The 21840-nt window shown below is 56.8% G+C and overlaps 1 protein-coding gene across 1 annotated transcript in view; it reads left to right on the forward strand.

Moving 5' to 3' along the window:
- The window catches only part of LOC115834019 (polypeptide N-acetylgalactosaminyltransferase 9-like), a 41103-nt gene extending 20904 nt beyond the window's left edge, over nt 1-20199 (forward strand). The window contains exon 2 of the mRNA XM_030808807.1: nt 19987-20199. Within this exon, the coding sequence (XP_030664667.1) occupies nt 19987-20171 (185 nt within the window). The 3' untranslated portion in view covers nt 20172-20199. The remainder of the gene's footprint in view (nt 1-19986) is intronic.
- The last annotated feature ends 1641 nt before the right edge of the window (nt 20200-21840 follow it).

Here is a 21840-nt window from a genome sequence, read left to right on the forward strand (position 1 = left end):
TATTTCTCAGAATTCCACCCAGCAAATTCCACTCGAGTCTTGCTGACTAGGTGCTGGTTGGGCGCCACCCTCAGCTGCGAGGTCACCAGGGAGGCCGGGGTTTCACCTGTGCCCGCTGCCATCAAGCAAACTGTCGTTCTGCTGCTGAAGAACAGGGGACGGGTGGTGGCCCGGGCATCTGCTGGGCCTTTGCCCTCTAACTGCCCCCTTGCGTGGTCTCTTTCTCTGCCCTCCTGTGCGATTCTTGGTGCTGCTGTAACACTGACCACAGACTGGGTGGCTGTACACAACGGAGACTTACTCTCTGTCTGTTCTGGAGGCCGGAAGTCCAAAGTCACGGTGCTGGCAGGGCCAGCTACCCTGGGGGCCTAGGTCTGCTGCAGGCCTGTCCCACTCGGGGGGCACCGGGCGGTCGTGGTGTCGTCGCTGCCTCTGTCGTCACGTGGCCTCTCTTCTCTGCCTGTGACTATCCGAGCCCTCTCATTTTCTAATCAGGATGCTCCTTACTGGACTTAGGCCCCCCTGCCCCGAGTCCAGGATGACCTCATCTTGAAATCCTTACCTGAATTATACCTGGAAAGACCTTACTCCCACATCCACAGGTTCAGAGTGGAGATAGCTTTTGGGGCCCTCATTCAACCCACCATCCCGCTCCATTCATCTAAACTGGGGCACGACCCCTCCGGGGCGGCTGCGTGAGGCCCACGGGCAGCTAGAGGAGTGGGGCCAGTCAGCCGTGGGTGTCCCAGGGCCATCATCCACTCCAGCCCATCTCTGTCCCGCATGGCAGATCTGGGCTGTCAGATTGCTGGATCCTCCCGAGGAATCGGGAACTCCAGGGTTTCAGGTGAAATCTGCAGGGGTTTCGATGTTGGCAAAAACTCAGGATTCTGAGAGTGTCGCGTGGGACAGACATGCCTGCAGCCCGGTGGACGTGGGCTGAATGGGTGGGGCCAGGTTCTGCCCACCGCCCTGCAGGGCCGTAAACAGGGGGCTCTAGGAACCTCCCTGGTTGGGGGCAGAGGGGCGGGGTCGGCAGCATCCTCCCGGGCACCAGCTGACCCCTGCTCCACGGCCACCTCCTGCCTCCTCAGGCACAGAAGTCACAGTGCAGCCATCCCGAGCCCCGTGGGTGAGGCGTGAGTGCGGCCGGTGCACACGCAGCTTGGAAGGGCCCAGGAGCCGCAGCCTGGCGGCTCTGCGTGGCCGCGGTGAGCCTCACTGTCTATGCAATGGGGACAGCATGGTGCTGACATCGTGGGCAGTGTGAGGATTACAGGATGGGCACCCCGAGGTGCCAGGTGGGTCCTGGGCCCCTCTCTTTGTCTCAGCCCTGGCCTGGGAAAGCCCCGGTGGTCGAGGGTCCCTCCCACCCCGCCTTGCCTCCCTGGCCCGCCCTGCATTCGTGGGGCTGCCCCACATCCCGCAAGGCCTCCCCTACCTTTAGCAGTGTCTGGGAACCCGGTAGGTGCAGGCACCACCTGGGCGCTGCTGGAACGAGACCAGCAAACAGAAGGGGCGGCGGCACCCAGCAAGGGCAGCGCTGGGGCCCAGGGCAGTGTTTCGGGGTCTGCCTGCACCAGCTTAGCCTCCTGCCTCCTGTATTATTTTCCTGGGGCTGCTGTCACAGATCGCCACAGACGGGGCGGCCTAAAATGACACGCATTTCTTCTTTCACAGCTCTGGCATCCAGATGCCCCAAGTGGATTTCACTGAGCTGCAGCTGAGCTATGGGCAGGGTTGTGCAGCCTCCAGAGGGTCTGTCCTTCCCTCCCAGCTCCTGGGGCTCCAGGCGTCCTTGGCCACATTGCTGCACCCTCTGCCTCCATCACACGCAGCTGTTTCCTCTTCTGTCTGCGTCGAGTCTCCCTCCATGTGTCTTTTTCTTTTTTTTTCCTTTTTGAGACAGGGTCTCACTCTGTTGCCCAGGCTGGAGTGCCGTGGCATGATCATAGCTCACTGCAGCCTCAGCCTCCTAAGGTCAAGTGATTCTCCTGGCTCAGCCTCCCAATGTGCGGGGATTACAGGTGTGAGCCACTGCACCCAGCCCACCTCTCTCTCATAAGACACTCGTTTTTTGTGGTTGTTGTTGTTTGTTTGTTTTGAGACAGAGTCTCACTCTGTCGCCCAGGCTGGAGTGCAGTGGCGTGATCTCAGCTCATGGCAACCTCTGCCTCCTGGGTGCAAGTGATTCTCCTGCCTCAGCCTCCTGAGTAGCTGAGACTACAGGCGCCTGCCACCACGCCCAACTATTTTTTTTTTTTTTTTTTAGTAGAGATGAGGTTTCATCATGTTGGTCAGGCTGGTCTCGAACTCCTGACCTGGTGATCCACCCGCCTCGGCCTCCCACAGTGCTGGGATACAGGTGTGAGCCACTGCGCCTGGCCTGCTTCTCTCTTATAAGACACTGGTGATTGTATTCAGGGTGCACCTGGGTGATCAGGGGCCACTCTCCGTCTCAGTCTCTCTAACTTAATCACATCTGTAAAGTCCCTTTGACCATGGAAAGTGACAGACTCATGGGTTCCAGACATCAGAACCTGATGCCTTTGGGATCTGTTATTTATCCCACCACACCTGTCCTGCCTGAGGAACAGATCTAGATAGACCCAGTGTGTACTTGTTAACTTAATGCCGTTTCTTCCAAAATGTGAATCCACTGCTGACATGTAGAGGTATAAATCTGTACACTGGCACTTCCTGTTGGAATTTTAGAAGATCTGGCATCTCTGGACCCGAGTCCCTGGTTGGCAGTCATCTGTGGGTCTGAGCCGAAGTCCCCAACACTCCCTGTTTCCCCAGACACACACGCCAAGTGACAATCTGTTCATCCTTCAACTTCCCTGACTGTTTTCCTCAGGGTCCTCAGGATCGAGAGGAGGTGGCTGAGACGCGGGCACAGGTTCCCTCACAGCCCAGATCACCCCCACCTGCCCACTGCTCACAAACGGAGTCAGCCCCCATGGAAATCGCATTCCCCGTCTCGCTCCCAGACGGCCGTGTCCTCCCCGGTGATTGTCTTCCAAATTACCTCCTGTAATTAGAACAGTGCGTTCCCTCGGGTCATGGGGAAGGAACTTCAAATGATGATTCCATAAAAGCAGAATGACCACGGGCACGCGGCGGCCGTGCGCGGAAGTGAGCCATCTTTTCCAATTACCGCAGTGATGATGAACGGCGGGGAGGGAGCCTTGTGTTCAGCCCTGAATCTCAAAAGGAAGCTGCTTTTCCTCTCGCAAGTCAAATCACTGCCTCCAAAACCAAGCGGTGTCCCCGGCTCTGAGCAGGGGGGAAGGCATGGAGAACGTCCTGGGGAAAGTGGGTGCCCCATGGCACTCCGTTGGCAGTGCCCGGGCGGGTGGGGGTACCCAGAAGGGCCTGGAGATGCATCTGTGTCCTCCAAGCCACTATGTCTGACCTGACTTTCCCTTAAGAACTTGTTGCCCACAGTCTAGACCCCCGCTCTGCCCACCCACCTGGACCTCGGCCCCCAGACCCCAGGAGAGCCACCCCCAACAGGCCTCTGCATGGCTCCGGGGCGCCCCTGAGTGGGTCACCTCCTGGCTGGGACCCTGGAGCCAGGCTGACTCCTCACCATCCCGGATAGCAGCTCCCATTGCTATGCGCTTGAGAGTCACCTGGGGATGGTTTAGACGTTCCAGCGTCCAGGCCACGCCCCGGCAGTTACGTCAACTCCGTGGGGAGGCCCAGGCAGGCGCCGGCGCCATCAGACTCCACAGGTGGTTCTGGTGTGGACGGGCTCCATCCGCTGACCTGGGACGGCCGCTTCCGACGCTGCCTGTGTAAGGGTCCCCTGGAGGCCCCCCGCCCCGGGAGGTTCTGACTCGGCAGGTTTGGGGAGGGTGTCAAGAACGTGGGGTCCCTACAGGCTCCCAGGTGAGTTGGATGCTGCTGTCCTGAGGGCGGGAGCCACTGTCTTGAGTCTGGCCCCGCCGTGAACCCCTCTGTCCTGAGGGTGGGCCCCGCTGTGAGCCCCCCTGGCCCAGGTGCCACTGTGAGAGCCACCGTCCTAAAGGCCATGCTGCCAGCCCTGACTCAGCTCCTTTGGACCCAAGCCCCACCCAGGGCTCCCTGGTCCCCATCCCCCAATGCTGTGAGGAGCCAGTAGGAGAAACCCCAGGCCTGGCACTCACATCTGCACTTGGGCCACGCTGTCCACCCGAGGGCCTCACTGGCTCCCCTCTCAGGGCCCACTGAGACCAAACATTCCCCAAACTGAGCTCCAGGAGGCCACTCAGGCAAGGCTGTGCCCAGGCGAGGAGGTACCCAAGTCAGGGTGTGCCCGGGTGAGGCTGTGCCTGGGTGAGGGTGTCCCTGGGTGAGGGTGTCCCTGGGTGAGGGTGTGCCCGGGTGAGGGTGTGCCCGGGTGAGGGTGTGCCCGGGTGAGGGTGTGCCTGGGTGAGCGTGCTGCTTTTCATCTCTCCTCTGCTTCCGTTTTTGGTGGTGGATTCTGGGCAGCTACCTCGTGTTAAATGAAGACACCCTGGTGGCCCTGTGCTGCTCAAGATGCCCGGGGTGGGGGCCTCTCTCCTGGCGATGAATCCACACAGAGCGCTTGCCCAGCCTCGGGCAATCACTGCATCCCGGCGGTGGAGGGTCCGACGGGGACTACCCGGTGAAGGCCACAGGGGTGACAGCCACAGTGCGCATGGGGGATGGCTAGTCCTGAAATACACAGGGAGGCTCTCCTGAGAGAGAAAGACAGACAGAGGGTGGGAAACCGAGTGTTCGATGTCCATACACCATCACGCCCCAGGGCTGATCGGAACATCAGATTCTGCACAGGCCCCTGGGTTCCACCCTTGTGTCCCCATAGACGGTCCCCGGAGTGGTTTATCTGCATAGAAAGCCTGACCACTGTGCCCATCCTCCTCTCTCCCTCTCAGCTCAAAACTCCTCTGCGCTCCCACTTCCTGCAAGGCTCAAAGCAAGATCCCAGCCGGCACAGAAAGCTCTCACCCCGTCCCGTCCCCTTTCTGCCGCCACAGCCCTGACCTGCACACGCAGCCACTCACAGGACACCTTCCTGCCCTCCTGGCCTTTCTCTTCCCTCCGACTCCTCTTCCTGGGGACCCTGCCCCTGCCTCTGACCCACACCTGCATGGAAGCGGCTGCCCTGGGCTGGCACCTGCTCACCTGTGTGCATGACGGGGCATGAGCTCTGGGGGCAGACAGGTGTGTGCTGCGTTCACCGGGGCCACCTGGGCCTGCCCCACCCAGGCGGCTCTTGGAATTTAGCAGACGCTCCGTGAGTTTTGATAATGGATGGGTGAATAAATGGCACAGCTACAAATTGACATTTTATGTTTGCAGCCATCAAAGTTATGTTTATGAAGAATTTTTAGTGACATGGGAAAATACTCAAGACGTAGTGATAAAAACAGAATGCAGGCGGCAGACACCAGATACATGGATTGAGCTGCGCCGAGGCATTACATGTGATCTTACAGAATAATATGCAGTGTGAAAATACTGATGTTAGTTTTCCCTGCAGCATGAGACCCCAGGTGATCCTGTGTGTGTGTGTGTCTGTGTGTGCGTGTGTAGAATTTTCTACCAGAAGCATTTGTGACTTTTCCAATCAGAAGTGATGCACTTTCTAATTAAAGTAGTGGAAGCATATATTGCTGGCAGTGAAACAAAAATAATCTAAACCTTCTGGAAAATGACTTGGCACCAAGATTCACGAAATTTCTCTATCTTTGACGCAGTGGTTCAATTTCTGAAATAAGCAATCCTAAATATGCAATTAATAAATAAGTGATAAATGCGTGAGCCCCTCGGGGTTGTCAGGCTGGCGTTCTGTGGACAACCGCCCGACGGATGTTACCTGGTGGTTGGAAGATCATTGCTATGACTGCAATTGAATTCTACCTCTGATGGCACAGAAGGCATCTGTGGCCCTAACTTTATGTGGAGGCAAAAGCAAAATGCAGACCCCTCCATCTTGAAGGTGGCACACGAATGTTCCGTGCCCCCCTGGAGCCGCATCCACATCACCTGCCCTGTCCAAGGTCATGCAGGGCATGGCGGAGGCTGCATTTGCCAGGGAGGGGCTGGCCTCCCTCTCCGGCCAGCGAGTGGGGCCCCAGGTCCCTCCTCCAAGGGCTGGTTCAACCTGAATGTGTCCACATGGCATGTTCCTTCCCCGTGGCCACCAGGCAGTCCTCGTGCTGTGCCGGCGGTGAATGTTCGCACAGCCATCCCTACCTCCAGGCAGAATTGGGAGGGGCAGGCGCCGGCGATGGGGCAGCCCCATGGACGGGGACCCTTTACGTGCCCTGGAGGGGAAGTGTCCAGCTGGCACCTTGGTCTGGCTCAGAAACTCCTGTGTGGTTCTCGTATGGACCATTCTCACGTGCCCACCGCAGCAGCACTTCCGTCTGTGAAATGGGGCCCGGAGTGGAAGCGCAGCCGTGGTCCCCAAGGCCAGGCAGGCACTGTCACCTGCTTCCTTGGGAGAGGATGCCCTTCCTCTCCTGAAAGGGGAGTGACCGTGGCTTAGTGGCTGTTTATTTAATGCCTTTGCCTGCCACCATACAGGGGTGGTGCCTTTCTTGGTTCCCTTGGACACCCTCTTCGAGAGCTTTGCAGTCCAGAGCACTGTGATGGAGTGTGGCTGGGGCTCACTGCCTCCTGGCCATGGGCCCAAACTTCAGCCTCAGTAGTCTCATCAGTTACATGGGGGTGACAAAAGCAGCTGGCTCGGAGGGAACCCTGGGGATTAAAGGAGGCAAAGCTTGTGCAACGCCTGCACAAGGAACACGGTCAGTGCTGTGCTGTGAATGCGTCGCCCGCTGCCCCCACGTGGGAAGCTTCACCCCCACCATGGCATTGAGAGGGGTCTGCAGGGGCTCTGCCCTCTCCAAGGGGTTAATGCCCTTAATGTGAGAATGAGTTAGTTATGGGAGTGAGTTATCTCAGGAGTGGGTTGGTTATCTCAGGGGTGGGTTAGGTGTGGTGGGAGTGGGTTAGTTATGGGAGTGAGTTATCTCAGGAGTGGGTTGGTTATCTCAGGGGTGGGTTAGGTGTGGTGGGAGTGGGTTAGTTATGGGAGTGAGTTATCTCAGGAGGGGCTTGGTTATCTCAGGGGTGGGTTAGGTGTGGTGAGAGTGGGTTAGTTATGGGAGTGGATTATCTCAGCAGTGACTTGGTTATCTCTGAAGTGCAATGGTCATCATGGGAGTGGGTTAGTTAACTTGGGAGTGGGTTACCTTGGGAATGAGTTAGTTATCACAATAATGGGTTGGTTATCGTGAGAGTGGGTTAGTTATCTCAGGAGTGGGCTAGGTATCTTGGGAATGGCTTATCTCACGAGTGAGTTGGTTATCGTGGGAGTGATTTGGTTATTATGGGAGTGAATTGGTTATCTCGGGAGTGAGTTGGTAATCTTGGGAGTTGGTTTTCTCAGAAGTGAGTTAGTTTTCTTGGGAATGAGTTGGTTATTATGAGAGTGAGTTGGTTATTGTGGGATCGGCTTGGTTGTCTCAGGAGGGAGTTGGTTTTCATGGGAGTGTGTTGGTTATCTTGGGAGTGGCTTGCTTATCTTGGGAACGAGTTGGTTATCTCAGGAGTGAGTTGGTTATGGTAGGAATGGCTTGGTCATCTTTGGAGAGACTCAGTCATCTCAGAAGTGAGCTGGTTATCATGGGAGTGAGTTGGTTATCTTAGGAGTGAGTTGGCTATCTCAGGAGTGGCTTGTTTATCTCAGGAGTGATTGGTTATTGTGGGAGTGGCTTGCTTATCTTGGGAGAGACTTGGTCATCTCAGAGTGAGTTGGTTATCTTGGGAGTGGCTTTATTGTCTCAGGAGTGAGTTGGTTATTGTAGGAGTGAGTCGGTTATCATGGGAGTGAGTTGGTTATCTCGGGAGTGGCTTGGTCATCTTGGGAATGAGTTGGTCATCTCTGGAGTGACTTCATTATCATGGGAGTGAGTTGGTTATCTTGGGAGTGTCTTGGTTATCCTGGGAGTGAGTTAGTTATCTCGAGTGAGTTGGTTATGATGGAAGTGGCTTGGTCATCTCGGAGTGAGTTGGTTATTGTGGGAGTGAGTTGGTCATCTCAGGAGTGAGCTGGTTATCTTGAGAGTGGTTTTGTTATCTCAGGAGTGAGTTGGTTATCATGAGAGTGAGTTGGTCATCTTGGGAGTGACTTGGTCATCTCGGGAGTGAGTTGGTTATGGTAGGAGTGACTTGGTTATGGTGGGAGTGACGGTTATTTTGGGAATAAGTTGGTCATCTTGGGAGTGAGTTGGTCATTATAGAGTGAGTTGGTTATCTCAGGAGTGAGTTGTTATGGTGAGAGTGGCTTGGTTATCTCAGGAGTGAGTTGGTCATCTCAGGAGTGAGCTGGTTATCTCGTGAGTGAGTTGTTTTTCTCAGGAGTGGCTTGCTTATCTTGGGAGTGAGTTGGTTGTCTTGGGAGTGAGTTGGTTATCGTGGGAGTGAGTTGGTTATCTTGGCAGTGAGTTGGTTATGGTGAGAGTGGCTTCGTTATCTCGGGAGTGGGTTGATTATCATGGGAGTGATTTGCTTATCTCAGGAGTGAGTTGGTTATCATGGGAGTGAGTGTTGGTTATGATGGGAGTGGTTTGGTTATCTCAAGAGTAAGTCGGTTATCTCGGGAGTGAGCTGGTTATCATGGGAGTGAGTTGGTCATCTTGGGAGTGACTTGGTTATCTTGGAAGTGAGTTGGTCATATTGGAAGTGAGTTGGTCATATTGGGAGTGAGTTAGTTATCATGGGAGTGAGTTTGGGTATCTCGGAAGTAAGTTGGTTGTGGTGGGAGTGACTTGGTCATCTTGGGAGTGAGTTGGTCATCTTGGGAGTGAGTTGGTTATCTTGGGAGTGAGTTAGTTATCTTGGGAGTGAGTTGGTTATCTTGGGAGTGAGTTAGTTATCATGGGAGTGAGTTTGGGTATCTCAGGAGTGAGTTGGTTGTGGTGGGAGTGACTTGGTCATCTCGGGAGTGTGTTGTTTATTTTGAGAATGTGTTGGTTATCTCAGGAGTGGCTTTGTTATTTCAGGAGTGAGTTGGGTATCTCGGGAGTGAGTTGGTTTGTGTGGGAGTGGGCTCCTGATGGAAGGAAGAGTTCCGCCCTCCCCCCAGCCCCCAATGCGTGTGCGCTCTCGCTATCCACATGGGATGACACAGCACAGAGGCCCAAGTCAGATCCGTGCCTCTTCATCTTGGACTTCCCAGCCTCCCGGAGTGTGAGAAATTATATCTTGTCTTTGTGAATTGCCACATTTGAGGAACGGTGCTGAAAGTTGGTGTGTGACAGGTCAGCTGTCACCACTAGTCTGTGACCTCAGAACAGCAGGGTGTTGAGCTTGGTTTGTTTTCATGAAAGTTGTGGGACAGACCTTTCAAAGGCTGAGCTAACAGATGCAAATTTCCCATTATTCTCAAAATTACATCTTATTCCAGGATGAGATGATAAGCTTGCCGTGTTGATTCTGTCTGGAGGAGGAAGCTGGGATTTCAAAGAGGAAAACTTGGGACTGATATCACGCAGCCCAAGAAGACACCCTGTGAGATCTGGGGAAGAGCCCACAGCTGGGCCGTCAGTGGATGGGGTGGTGAGCGTGGGCATCTCCTGCTCTTGGATCCCAGAGCGACCTGTGTCCGCTGGTCTGAGTGGGCTGGACGGCTGGCGTGAGCATGAGGCTGTGCGGTCATCTCCTGGGGCTGCCGTGACAAATCACCACAGACTGCATGGCTTAGAACAACAGAAACGGACACTCTCCCTGTCCGGAGGCCGTCCCTATCTGGAGGCCGTCCCTGTCTGGAGGCTGTCCCTGTTCAGAGGCTGTCCCTGTCCAGAGGCTGTCCCTGTCTGGAGGCCGTCCCTGTCTGGATGCTGTCCCTGTCTGGATGCTGTCCCTGTCCGGAGGCTGTCCCTGTCCGGAGGCTGTCCCTGTCCGGAGGCTGTCCCTGTCTGGAGGCTGTCCCTGTTCGGAGGCTGTCCCTGTTCGGATGCTGTCCCTGTCCGGATGCTGTCCCTGTCCGGAGGCTGTCCCTGTTCGGAGGCTGTCCCTGTCCGGAGGCTGTCCCTGTCTGGAGGCCGTCCCTGTCTGGAGGCTGTCCCTGTTCGGAGGCTGTCCCTGTCTGGAGGCTGTCCCTGTCTGGAGGCTGTCCCTGTCCGGAGGCTGTCCCTGTCTGGAGGCTGTCCCTGTTTGGAGGCTGTCCCTGTCTGGAGGCTGTCCCTGTCCAGAGGCTGTCCCTATTTGGAGGCTGTCCCTGTCCGGAGGCTGTCCCTGTTTGGAGGCTCTCCCTGTCCGGAGGCCAGCCGTCCAGAATCATGGTGCCGGCTGGGCCACGCTCCCTGCACAGGCTCCAGGGGAGGATCCTTCCTGCCTCTTCCAGCTCCTGGTGACCTGGGCATCCCTGGCTGGGGGCCACATCATTCCGGTCTCTGCCTCCACCCTCACGTGTGTGCCCCTCCTCTGCGTATGTCTCTGTGTCTCCTCTTCTAAGAAGGACACACCATGTTTGGCTCAGAGCCTACCCGACTCTCGCACTACCTCCTCTTACCTTGATGACGTCAGCAAAGACCGTTTCCAGACAAGATCCTGTTCACAGGTCCCCGGGGCTGGGACTCTGCCTGTTTTTCTGGAGGATACAATTCAACCCACAACAGTCTGCACAGCCTTTGGCTCTCGGCCTGCACGGCATCCGGCACTGGGCCTCTCCTTCCCTGCCTGCATGGTGCCCGGCATGGGGTTGTCGGTAAAGCCAGGGCGTTGGGGTGGGGAAGAGCAGAGCAAACTCTCCGGGTGCCCGTCTGAAGGCCCCGCTGGCTTCCCAGGCTGGAGGCCCCATCTCCGGCCCCTGGGCCATGGCAGCACCGGCCGCTCCCTGTGACCCCCAGTGCAGCCACAGGGACCACTGGTGGCTCCATCCCATAGTGGGTTTAGAGGGATTTGGTCTTGAGCCCTGTAGCCACAGGCTGGGCGTCTCCGCACTTTTACCAGTTTCTTCATCGTTTGTCCTTGTTTCCTGGGGGGATCAAGCAATCCTGCCTCTTTGGAAGGAATTCTTTGTGAAAGAAGATATGAGGCCACGCTGGAGATAAGAGACAGGGAAGATGAGAGCTCCAGAAATCCAGCTGCGAGGCTCCCACGGCGACCTTCCTCACAGGCAAAATCAGATCTGTGGGATTTTCACTTTTCGGAGCTATTAACAGATCCCTCCCGCTCCAGGGAACATGACCGGGAAAGCCAAGAGGCTCTGACCGCACCTGCCCTCCCAGAGGTGCCCGGGTCTGCACCTGCTCCTGCCCTGCCCTCCCAGAGGTGCCCGGGTCTGCACCTGCTCCTGCCCTGCCCTCCCAGAGGTGCCCCCGGTCTGTGCCTGCTCCTGCCCTGCCCTCCCGGCTGGAAGTCCTGACCCCCAGACTCTCCTTGCTCCTGCCCTGCCCTCCCGGCTGGAAGTCCTGACCCCCAGACTCTCCTTGCTCCTGCCCTGCCCTCCCGGCTGGAAGTCCTGACCCCAGCCTCTGCCAGCACCTTGGCACTACATGGCCGCTGCCACCCTGAGCAGGACGCCTGAAGCCTCTGAGACCTGGCTCCAAGGCCAGAGCCTGAGTGGGTCCCCAGCCTGGCAGCCTCAGCATCACCCGGAGGTCACCAGAGCTCCTGAGTCTCCTGCCCGACATGCACCTGTGGATCAGACACTCCTGGAGGGGCCTGGTGGGCTGTGTTTTAACAAGGACCCCGGGTGATACAGCTGGGTTTGAGAAGCACTGTTCTCAGGCTGCTGTTCACGGAGGAGCATCACACCATCAGGGGCCTCACCGGGCCTCAGGGGCACAGGCTGGGGGCCGTGGGGAGGCAGCTCCCATCTCTCTGCTGACTCTAGTCAGAGTCATTCATTCATCGGACCCACCTGCTCCAGGGACAGCTCTGGGGGGAGGTCAATGGTGAAGACCTGGTGCCCCAGGAGGGCCTGTGCTCCCCAGTCCCACCAGCCCCACCAATGTGTCCATAGTGGTCACCAGAATATCAAAGTACTGTCGGCTGCATCATTCACAGATTCTGTGTTTGCAAATGTTCCTCCTCCCTAAAATTCGTCTGTAATCCCCAAACCAATGCTCGTGATCTTCCACGGCCATTCACAGATGGGCTCAGAGGGGCAAGATCTTTGGTCAAACAGGGCCAGGCTCCACTTCTCGTTCCAGCTCCGACTGTAAACGGGGTCCCCCGGCTTCTCGTTCTGGCCCTGACTGTAAACGGGGTCCCCCGGCTTCTTGTTCTGGCCCTGACCGTAAACGGGGTCCCCCGGCTTCTCGTTCTGACCCTGACTGTAAACGGGGTCCCCTGCCTTCTCCATACTGCTGCTTAAGTGGCACGTTGTCTACATTTTTGTGCTTTTTGTGCTTTGGTGATTTCACTGTTTAGAACACCCCAAGCACAAGCTGAGGTGCTGTCGGTACCCGGGCACAAGTGTCTGAGACGTGCCTTGCAGGAAATGCATGTGTGGAGAAGCTTGGCTCCAGCGTGGGTCATGGAGCTGTTGGCTCTAAGATCAGAATCGTCAAATAGATATTAAATGAGACATCTTTACGCAGAAACACATGGAAAACCAAGTTACCTATTGAGGGGCTGGGGAAAGCGTGTGGCCAGAGGCGCCCCAGAGCCCAGAGCTCCCCCTGGAGCGAGCACTCAGCAGCCACCATTCAGCATCCACGGCGTCTCTAGAACCAAAACCACTGCAGATGACAAGAACTGACTGTATTTCCCTGAGAACCATCAAGTGAATGCTGCCTGGAGGCCCCTCCCCTGCAGCCTCCGAGCTGCCCGAGCCCCCCCGACCCCAGTGCTCCCGCGTCCCCACAAGTCAGCATCTAAAGGCTGAGGCCTGGCCGGCTCGGCCCCACTGTGGGGTGAGGCTCAATGCCCCCTATTATGGCAGCCCTGGCCCCGCCACTCCCACACCTGGTGAACAGAGCTGAAACCCCAAATACCCCTTCAAGTGTGCGGAATTCCTAGGGACGTGCGTTCTGGACCCTCCCTCTGCCTGTGCCACCTAGGACTCTCCTCCTGGTGGGAAAATCTCGCTTTCCAGCATTTTCCGTGAAAGCCCTGCACACGCGAGGCAGCGTCCTCCGCACGGCACTCATGAGTGTCCCATGGATTCCACTGAACAACGGTGGTCCGGACTTCCTGTCTCACCGACTCCACGCTCTCCCCACCCTCCTCCCCTTCCCTTTTCTCTGGACTCACACCCACTCCCTCGGAGCAAGCAGTGCCTCCTTCGCACGCCCTGCCCTGCTGGACGCTGGAGCTCTGGCCCAGGAGGTGGTGGAGCCTGGTGTCCGGCTTCGGTGGGGCCTCGAGACTTTCCTTCAAAGACAAGGCTCTTCCCACGTTCTGCGCAGTGTTGTAGGGTGAATGCTGGGGCCAGGGGGTCGGGCCCAGCCAGGACCAGGATGGTGCTACCCGGCTCTGCACCATTTCATGTGGAGACCAGGACCTTACAGCAGGGCCCGCAAGGGAGTTAGAGACCCGGGTCCCGCCTAGCAGAGCCCGCGAGGCATTGGCTGGGCTTGTCTGTGGCTCAGCGTCTGTGTCTCTTCGTTGTGGGGGTGGGGAGGGAGGTCTTGCCTCTCCCATGGGATCGGGGGAGGCAGTGCCCTGGCACCCACTTGGAAGGGATCCATTCACCCACCTCGGGCGGCTCGCCAGGTACACGCTGTGAACACATGAGGCGCCGGGGTAGATGGCAGGAAGGCAGGACAAAGCCGTGTCTCTTGCACATTGAGGGGAAGCAGAGAGCATGGCGGAGGGGACAATTTTAGACGGTGATGAGTTCTGAGTTCTGGGAGGAAAATGAGGCAGGGACTGAGGTGCAGTCACCGGGAACCTGAGAGGTCTCCAGGGTGCAACCCAGAGCTGAGGCCCGAGTGAGGGCAGGAGCCAAGGCCCTGGGGCAGGAAGCAGGAGCATGGCTGGCATACTGCGAGCGAGGATGTGACCCACGAGGGCTGCAGGAGCTGGGGGGCCGTGGCTGCTGTGGGGGCTGCAGCTGCCGTGAGGAGCCGGAACCGCAAGTGCAGCAGGATTTGGGCCCATGGCTCCCAGCAGGGGAGCGGCTCTGGAACCCTCTACAAGCTCGCACTGGCTGCTGAGTGGACAACTGCAGGTGTGGGGACGGGGAGGGGATGGGGAAGCAGTGGGGAGGAAGGGACTGAGCGCGTCTGGTCTCCAGGGGTGCCAGCACAGGTGTGGACGTGGGTGCTGTGGATGTGGGCACCATGGACGTGGGTGCTGTGGACGTGGGTGCTGTGGCCGTGGGTGCTGTGGACGTGGGTGATATGGATGTGGGTGCTGTGGATGTGGGTGCTGTGGACGTGGGTGCTGTGGACGTGGGTGCTGTGGATGTGGGCGCCATGGACGTGGGTGCTGTGGACATGGGTGCTGTGGACATGAGCAATGTGGCTGTTTCTGCCTCTGCTTCCTCCTCCCGTGCTGTCTATTCCTGGACTAGGCAGAGGACAGCACAGAGAACAGCCTGTTGGGCGGCAATGGCTCCATAGCACAGTGCCCAGCACCCCAAGACACAGCGCGTTGGTATGGTCTCGCTTACACCCATGGTGCCGCAGGGGCAGGGCCGCCTCTCACTGAGGGTCTGTGGCTTGGCCGGACCGCTCTCCATGGCGAGGCCTGTCCTAGGGCCCAGGCTGGGCAGCCATGATGGGGGCTCTGTGTGTGGTAAAGGCAGACGGGGCAGGTACCTGGCTTTGCAAGGTCCAGGCTGGGAACTGGGACACCATCACTTGGGCCCTCTTTCCACAAGCAGCTCACAGTCCAAGCCCTGAGTCAGGGAGGTGGGAAATCAGCACCCCCGATGAAGCCACTGCAGAGAGGAGTGAAGAACCATGGCCAGGAACCTGTGTCCTGCTGACACTGGTGTCCCCCAGGCAGCTTCTCTCAGCAGCTACAGGACAGTGACAGCACTAACTCCACCGGCCAAGGAAGAAGATTGGATACGAGGCAGCAAAGGCTCCTTCACCCCCAGTGCACAACCAGTGCTGGGCTCAGGGCCCCTGAGCTCCATCTCTACCATCTGCACAGTCCTAGGATGGGGACTCAGTGGTGACCTGCCTGTGACCAAGGAGGACCCTCAGCCAAGAGAAGTCAGGCAGCTCAGTGGGCAGCAATGTCTGGACCAGGGGCTGCTTGGTTCTTTTAAGCACAGACGCAGTGGTGAGGGGAGGCATGGAGCCCCTGGGTGGAGGGAGGGTGGGAATGGCAGCCTCTCTCTTCAAAACACACTTATTCGGAGGCCTGGCAACCCTCACTTCCTCTGCAAGGAAGCTGTGAGCAGTGGCGTGGCTGGTGTGTCCCCTAACCCCCATGCAAGTGACTGGGGACCACAGTGAAGGCCCAGCTCCTCCGCTTCTTCTGGCCAATGAAGCAGATTCAGGCAAAGCTGGGGGCATCTGCCAAGTCCCCTTAGCTGTGTACCGTGACACTCACTGGTTCCAGGGATTAGGATGTGGACAGTTTTGGGGCTGCTGCCAACCACATAAAGTAAAACCAGTTTGCCATTCATGCAAGGCAGGGGCGACTGGAGAACAAGAAGCATCCTTTGGGATTAAATATATGACAACAAAACCAATTCAATGGACAAGCTAATTGGCAACATGGCACGACAAAAGATCAAGCCGATGAGATGAAAACCAAGAGAATGAAAATGGAGAATGAAGCGTCGGGAGGCAGGAGATAAACCGGGAGGGGAAACGTTTACTTAACAGAGGTTACAGAAGAGAAAACAGGGATGTCAGATGGGAATACAGTCACATCATTAACAGAGAAAACTTCCTGGAGCCGAACGTCGGCATGAGTGTGGATTGCCAAGCGTGACTGTGATTCACTGCAAGATACGCCCTGACCAAATCTAGGATCCCAACAACAACAACAAAATCAGTTTCCAGAGACAGGCAGAAACAAAACGCCAGTCTGAAGAAGAAAGAGGGTCCCGCTGACCTCAGAACACTCACAGGCAGCACCGGGCCCTGCATGAGGGGAAAAAAGCCATCAAGCCTGGAATTCTATACCCAGCACAATTATCAAGCCAGCATGAGGAGCAATGAAAGAGACTTCCAGACATGTGAGGGCTCAGGAAGTTTACTTTCCACACAGCCCTTCTTCAGTCTTTAGGGATATACTTCATTGGGATGAAGAGGACGTCCAGGGCCTGAGCAGACGTGGGATCCACAGGGCGATGGAGCCCACCCAGGCTTAGAGCGAGGAGGGCCCAGGGGTGGCCGCCGGGCAAATGACTGATGCAAAGGGACCTGGGAGTGAGAAGGCCGTGAGGCGAGGGCGCTGAGGGTCGGCCCTGCAGTTGGGAATGTCTCTGGGAAGACGGGGCTATGACCCCCCAATTACATTGCCAGGAGGCCCAAGCTCACATGGCAGCAGAGCATAGCTGTCGGGAGGAGCTGTCCCATGCCACATTGACTGGGTTCAAACATGGTTCTGATGCTGACCGGCCCTGTGACCTTGTGTGTGTTGCCTGACCCCTCTGAGCCTCAGTTTTCTCATCTGCAAAATGGGGTGAAATACAGAACCTATGTCCCAGGGGTGTTGTGGGGAATGACACGTTAGTGCATGTGAAGGACACTTGCTCGGTAGATATTATTATTCTTATTAATTATCTTTGTATCTGCTCTAAAAGGGCATATGAAAAGTCAAGATCCAAACCTAAAACAAGTTAAAATATGCATAATTCTGAGAAATTAATAGTGTAACAGGAAAATCAATGACATTGTCTTGACCTCTGAAAGTTCTTCATTAAGTAGCACAGGTTTAGTGGGTGATAGAATTATATTTCCGTCCTAGTGTCCATGCCGTGCTGGTGCCGTGGTGAATCATAACTACGTAATCCTGACGTGGGCATGTCAATTTGCTGCTTTTTTTTCTTTCTTGCTTGCTTTTTTTGAGACAGAGCCTCGCTCACTCTGTTGCCCAGGCTGGAGTGCAGTGGCGCTATCTCAGCTCATTGCAACTCCCACCTCCTGGGTCCAAGCGATTCTCCTGCCTCAGCCTCCCGTGTAGCTGGGATTACAGGTGCTTGCCACCATGCCTGGCTAATTTTTATATTTTTAGTAGAAACAGGTTTCACCATGTTGGTCAGGCTGGTCTGCAACTCCCAACCTCAAGCGTTCTGCCCGCCCCAGCCTCCCAAAGTGCGGAGATTACAGGCATGAGCCACCGCGCCCAGCCTGCTTCACATTTCAGAACCACTGTGTCATCAAGTCCTGTGGACACTCACTCACAGTGATAGAGCCGAGCGTGGGTGTCACAGATGCCTTTAGGGACGTAAAAGCAGCGGCATAGCCGAGCGGCAGGTGGATCAGGGCGCCCATTTCTCATCTGATGAAGCTGGGAGTCTACAGATGCTGTGGCTAGAGTTGAAGCTTCCAGAAATAGAGGCTTAAGTGTTCCTTTTGAGGCCACCAAGGTAGCCACAGAATCACTAAAAATAATAGCTAAGAAAAATTGAGGGAAGGAGGAGGGGGGCAGGGGAAGAAGGTGGGGTGAAAACGGGCTCAACCCCTCATTTTTCATGCCAAGAAGTCAGGGGACCTCGTCTCAGGCTGACGAGGCGGGACCTGGATCTTCAGCAGACACAGTGAAAAGGACTCAGATCAGAACAAGGCATCCCCTCTGAAGTGTGGCGCTTGGAGAGGAGACAGAGCACGCTGATGTTAACTCTCCGTTTCATGATTTTCTGGATTGTTTGAATTTTTCAATGCATGCATATTTTATTTTACAAGTGAAAAAGTAAAGCCCCAGCACCGGGCATGGGGCAGCTGTCCAGAACCACGCTCAGCCACCCTCCTGCCAGGTCCAACGCTGGGCGTCGGGCAGCCGTCTGGAACCCCGCTCAGCCACCCTGTAGCCAGGCAGCCAATCCCCACCTGGGGCCTGAACCCGCGGATGATCAGGTGTCTCTCTCTCGAGTTAGAAGCTGCTGTGCCTGCCTCTGGGAGACATCCAATTCCAGACTTTCCAAAGTGAAAAATGCAAGTGCAGTATCGATATTTTAAAATAGCATGATTACATATTTATCTCGCAGGATTAAAATAAGAAGGGGAAGTGATTTGTGTCATTTTTCAATTCTGTGTCCAATCTGTATCCTTCAGTCCTACATAAATATGAACACTTTGTTTACTCATTTAAAATGGAATATTCCAGAAAGTCCAGAGGTTCCGGGAGGCTCAAAGCCTCGGCTCTGCTGAGGGGAGAAAGCCACTCACTGCCCTGTAGGGGCTGGAGGGTCACAGACTGGAATCTTCCCAGGGCATCGGTCCCTCCATCCCCGGAGCAGGAATCCTACAGAGATCTCACCAGGCCCCAGAAGCTGGCGCCGCAAGAGAAGGGCCCCCCCCAGGCGGGCAGCTGTGGGACGTCCACATCGGGTATTTCCCAAGTTTGCGTTTCCACTGGCCTTCCTCCGAGGACCACAGACCTCTCTGTGCAAGCTGACAAAAGGCAGCCCAGCCTCCAGGGTCCATGCCGCCTCTTTCTGGCTTAAAACTACTGCCCAGGCACCTGCCCCCAAATCCAAGATGCCCCAGAGACTCCCAGCTCAGAGACAGCCAACAGCGCCATCTTTGTGGGGAGACACCCCTCTCACCCCCGTTCCCCTGGGAACAGCATCTCCAAGCCACGTCTGCTTGCCCAGCACAACTGAACACCTAGAACTTTCCCTGGCCCAGCCCCCTTGGGCACCCGCTCCACACACCCTGACCAAGCTGGGGAGCCTCCCTGTCAGCCCAGAAGTTCCACCGGCACCTTTCCAGTCAACACTGCTCCACCCCGGCATCCCTGTCCTGCCCCGATGGCCATGGGGTGGGTTATGATTCCGTCTGTTCTTGAACCTCAGGCTGGCAGCCACACGGGATGAGGTCTCCTGTGTTGATTATTTGGCTGGCGTCACGTGTGTGAGCCACGTCTCGGCTGCTGCCTTGTGTCGACGGCGCGGTTCTTCCTACCCCAGAGTAGCAGCACGCATGTGGATGTGTGTTCAGCTCAAGTTACACAGGCGAGTGGTGTCAAGGGCTGGTGGGGATGGTGGCAGTGGCGTGGCGTTTAAAACACCTAATCTTAGAGTCGTTGCAATTTTTGAGTTAATATTTTTAACATTAGTAGGCCTGACTGTCAGAGCAGTTTCGGGTTGATAGAGACTGAGTGGAGTTCTCACATCCTCCATCCCCCAGGCACAGCGCCCGGGTGTGAACGTGTGTGACTGTGTCACCATTGATGAGCCGATGCCGCCCGACGCAGGCGACTCACTGAGGGCCGTGGCTTGCGGCGAGGGGGCTCACTCAGTGTCACACCTGCTGTGGGTTTGGACAATTGCGTAAGAACAAGTATTGGCCGGTGCCATGACTCACGCCTGTAATCCCAGCACTTTGGGAGGCCTAGGTAGGTGGATCGCTTGGGGTCAGGAGTTCAAGACCAGCCTGACCAACACGGTGAAATCCTGTCTCCACTAAAAATACAAAAATTTGCCAGCTATGGAGGTGCGCCCATCTACTCAGGAGGCTGAGGTGGGAGGATCACTTGAGCCTGGGAGGTCCAGGCTGCAGTGAGCTGAGATCGTGCCACTGCATTGCAGCCTGGGTGACAGAGCAAGACCCTGAATCAAAAAATACATAATAATAACAGATATCTACCGTTGCAGCATCACACAGAGTCCACTGCCCTCAACGCCTCATGCACCACCCATTCATCCCTCCTTCTTCCGCCTGGCACCGCCCTCTCACTCTGCACACAGCCTTGCACTTTCTGGAATGTCCTGAGCTGGCAGCCTGCCATCTGCAGGGAGTTTGCTGGGCTTCTACCGGGGGAAGCGGCCGTCGGGGAGAGGGGCAGGAGGGGCATCTCCTGGGTGCGGAAACAGCGTGTCCTGGGCCTGCCTGACCTCCCTCTCTTCCTTTCCCCCAGGCCTCGCCAAGCCCATTGGCCTGGTGGAGGGGCCAGGAGGCCTGGGCCAGGGCGGCTTGGCGGCCACCCTGCGTGATGACGGCCAGGAGGCGGAAGGCAAGTATGAGGAGTACGGCTACAACGCTCAGCTCAGCGACCGCATCTCCCTGGATCGGAGCATCCCCGACTACCGGCCCAGAAAGTGAGTGACTTCCCCCACCCCACGCCGGCCAGGGAAATGAGCGACCCCCATGCTGGCCAGGGACCGCCCCACGAGCTGCGGGCTCCTGGGAGAAACGCGCAAAGGTCTGCTGTGGGAAAATGGAGCAGTCAGGAGCCCCCACCTGTGGGGCCCTCCTGCCTCCTCTGTCTTCCCTGTCTCTCTCTCTGTCTCTCCCTCTCTCCTTCTCTCAATCTCTCTGTATCTCTCTTTGTCTTTCTCTATCTCTGTGTGTCTCCATCCCCCTCCCCACTTTTGGCTGTGGGCATCCTTCCCAGGGCCTCGCCCCAGGCTTGGGGCACCCCTGCCATAGCTGCATCCGGGGACCGCGGAAGCTGGGCTGAGGTACCATGGCTCACGCAGCACAGGCGCCCTGTGTCAGGCCCTGCCAGCCCTGGTCCCACCTGCTGTGACCTCAGTCACTGCTGAGCTGGGTGTCACTTGTGTCTGAAGCGAAGGGCATTCCCGTTCCATCCATGGCCTGCACACCTCCCATCCTGTCGCCCCCAGGCTGCGAGAGTGGGTGAATCAGGAGCCAAGCCCTGGCGGCCACGGCTTTGCCTCAGCGCCACTCAGGATGGAGCCTGGTCTCTGACCCTCACACCCGCCCTGAGGGAGCAGCCGCGACAAGCGCCAGATTCATTGGCATTGTTGCTCAGATAAAGTTCAGCTGAGTTTGGCCTTTGGGCCTGGGAGCGACTGGCAGGCTTGGCCAGCCCCTCCTGTGCCTCTGTCCGCAGAGCCAGCCCGCGACAGGATGCTCCCTGGGAGGGCCCCTGGTGGCATTGTCCTGCAGAAGCTGGGCACTCAGGGCTGCCCAGTGGGGCCACGTTATCACCGTGGGGTGGTGGCAGGTGGCCTCAGCCACACTTGCCTCCTCCTGGAGCTGCCTGAGGGAGGGCAGGCAGGAGCGCAGCCCCCTCTGCAGCTCCTGGTGTGGTCAGCCTGCCCCACCCGTCAGGGGACCCTGACACCAGGATTCTTGGGCTAGGAGCTCATTTGAGATGGGGATGGGGAGGCTGGCAGGGAAGAGAGGGGAGGAGGAAAGGCGTGTCTCAGCCCCATTCCATTCCTTGTGACTCAGGCAGTGGTTCCCAGGGCGTTCACTCACCTGCTCTGGGGTTCCCTGCGTGTGGACAGAGGGAGGCGAGATGGCTGGACAGGCCCGCAGGGTCCGGCGGTGCAGGGAGCACCCTGAGCCGCGTGGAGGTTGATGCAGGAACCCGGAGCTCCCTGTTCTAGCCAGGTGGGGCCCGCTTCACCCCTTTGCCACAAATGCGCGCTGGGTACTGATTCTAGGTGTGATGAAGCTTCCTTAGACAGCACAGTAGTGCGGATGAGGCATGCCCAGCTCCCGAGGCTCTGATTCCTCCTGGAGGCGTCTCCACGAGTCCTTTAGACAAACAGGGCTGAAGCCTGGGCCTGCAGGCTTTGGCACCTCAGCCACATCCAGAGTGTGACAACATTATTTTATTTTCATTCCACTTATTTTCATGGTTACCATGATTTAACACAAGTGATGCCAGCTTTCCATTTGCAGCGGTGAAATGAAGATTCCCTTTCAAATAAAAAATGCATGTAGTTTTAAAATAGGCCAATTTAAAGAAACATACTCTATAAATAAGAACACAGTGGTGTTTTCATGTGGCGCCAGC

This window comes from Nomascus leucogenys, unplaced genomic scaffold (assembly GCF_006542625.1).
Source record: "Nomascus leucogenys isolate Asia unplaced genomic scaffold, Asia_NLE_v1 000865F_78081_qpd_obj, whole genome shotgun sequence".
NCBI classification, from domain to species: Eukaryota; Metazoa; Chordata; class Mammalia; order Primates; family Hylobatidae; genus Nomascus; species Nomascus leucogenys.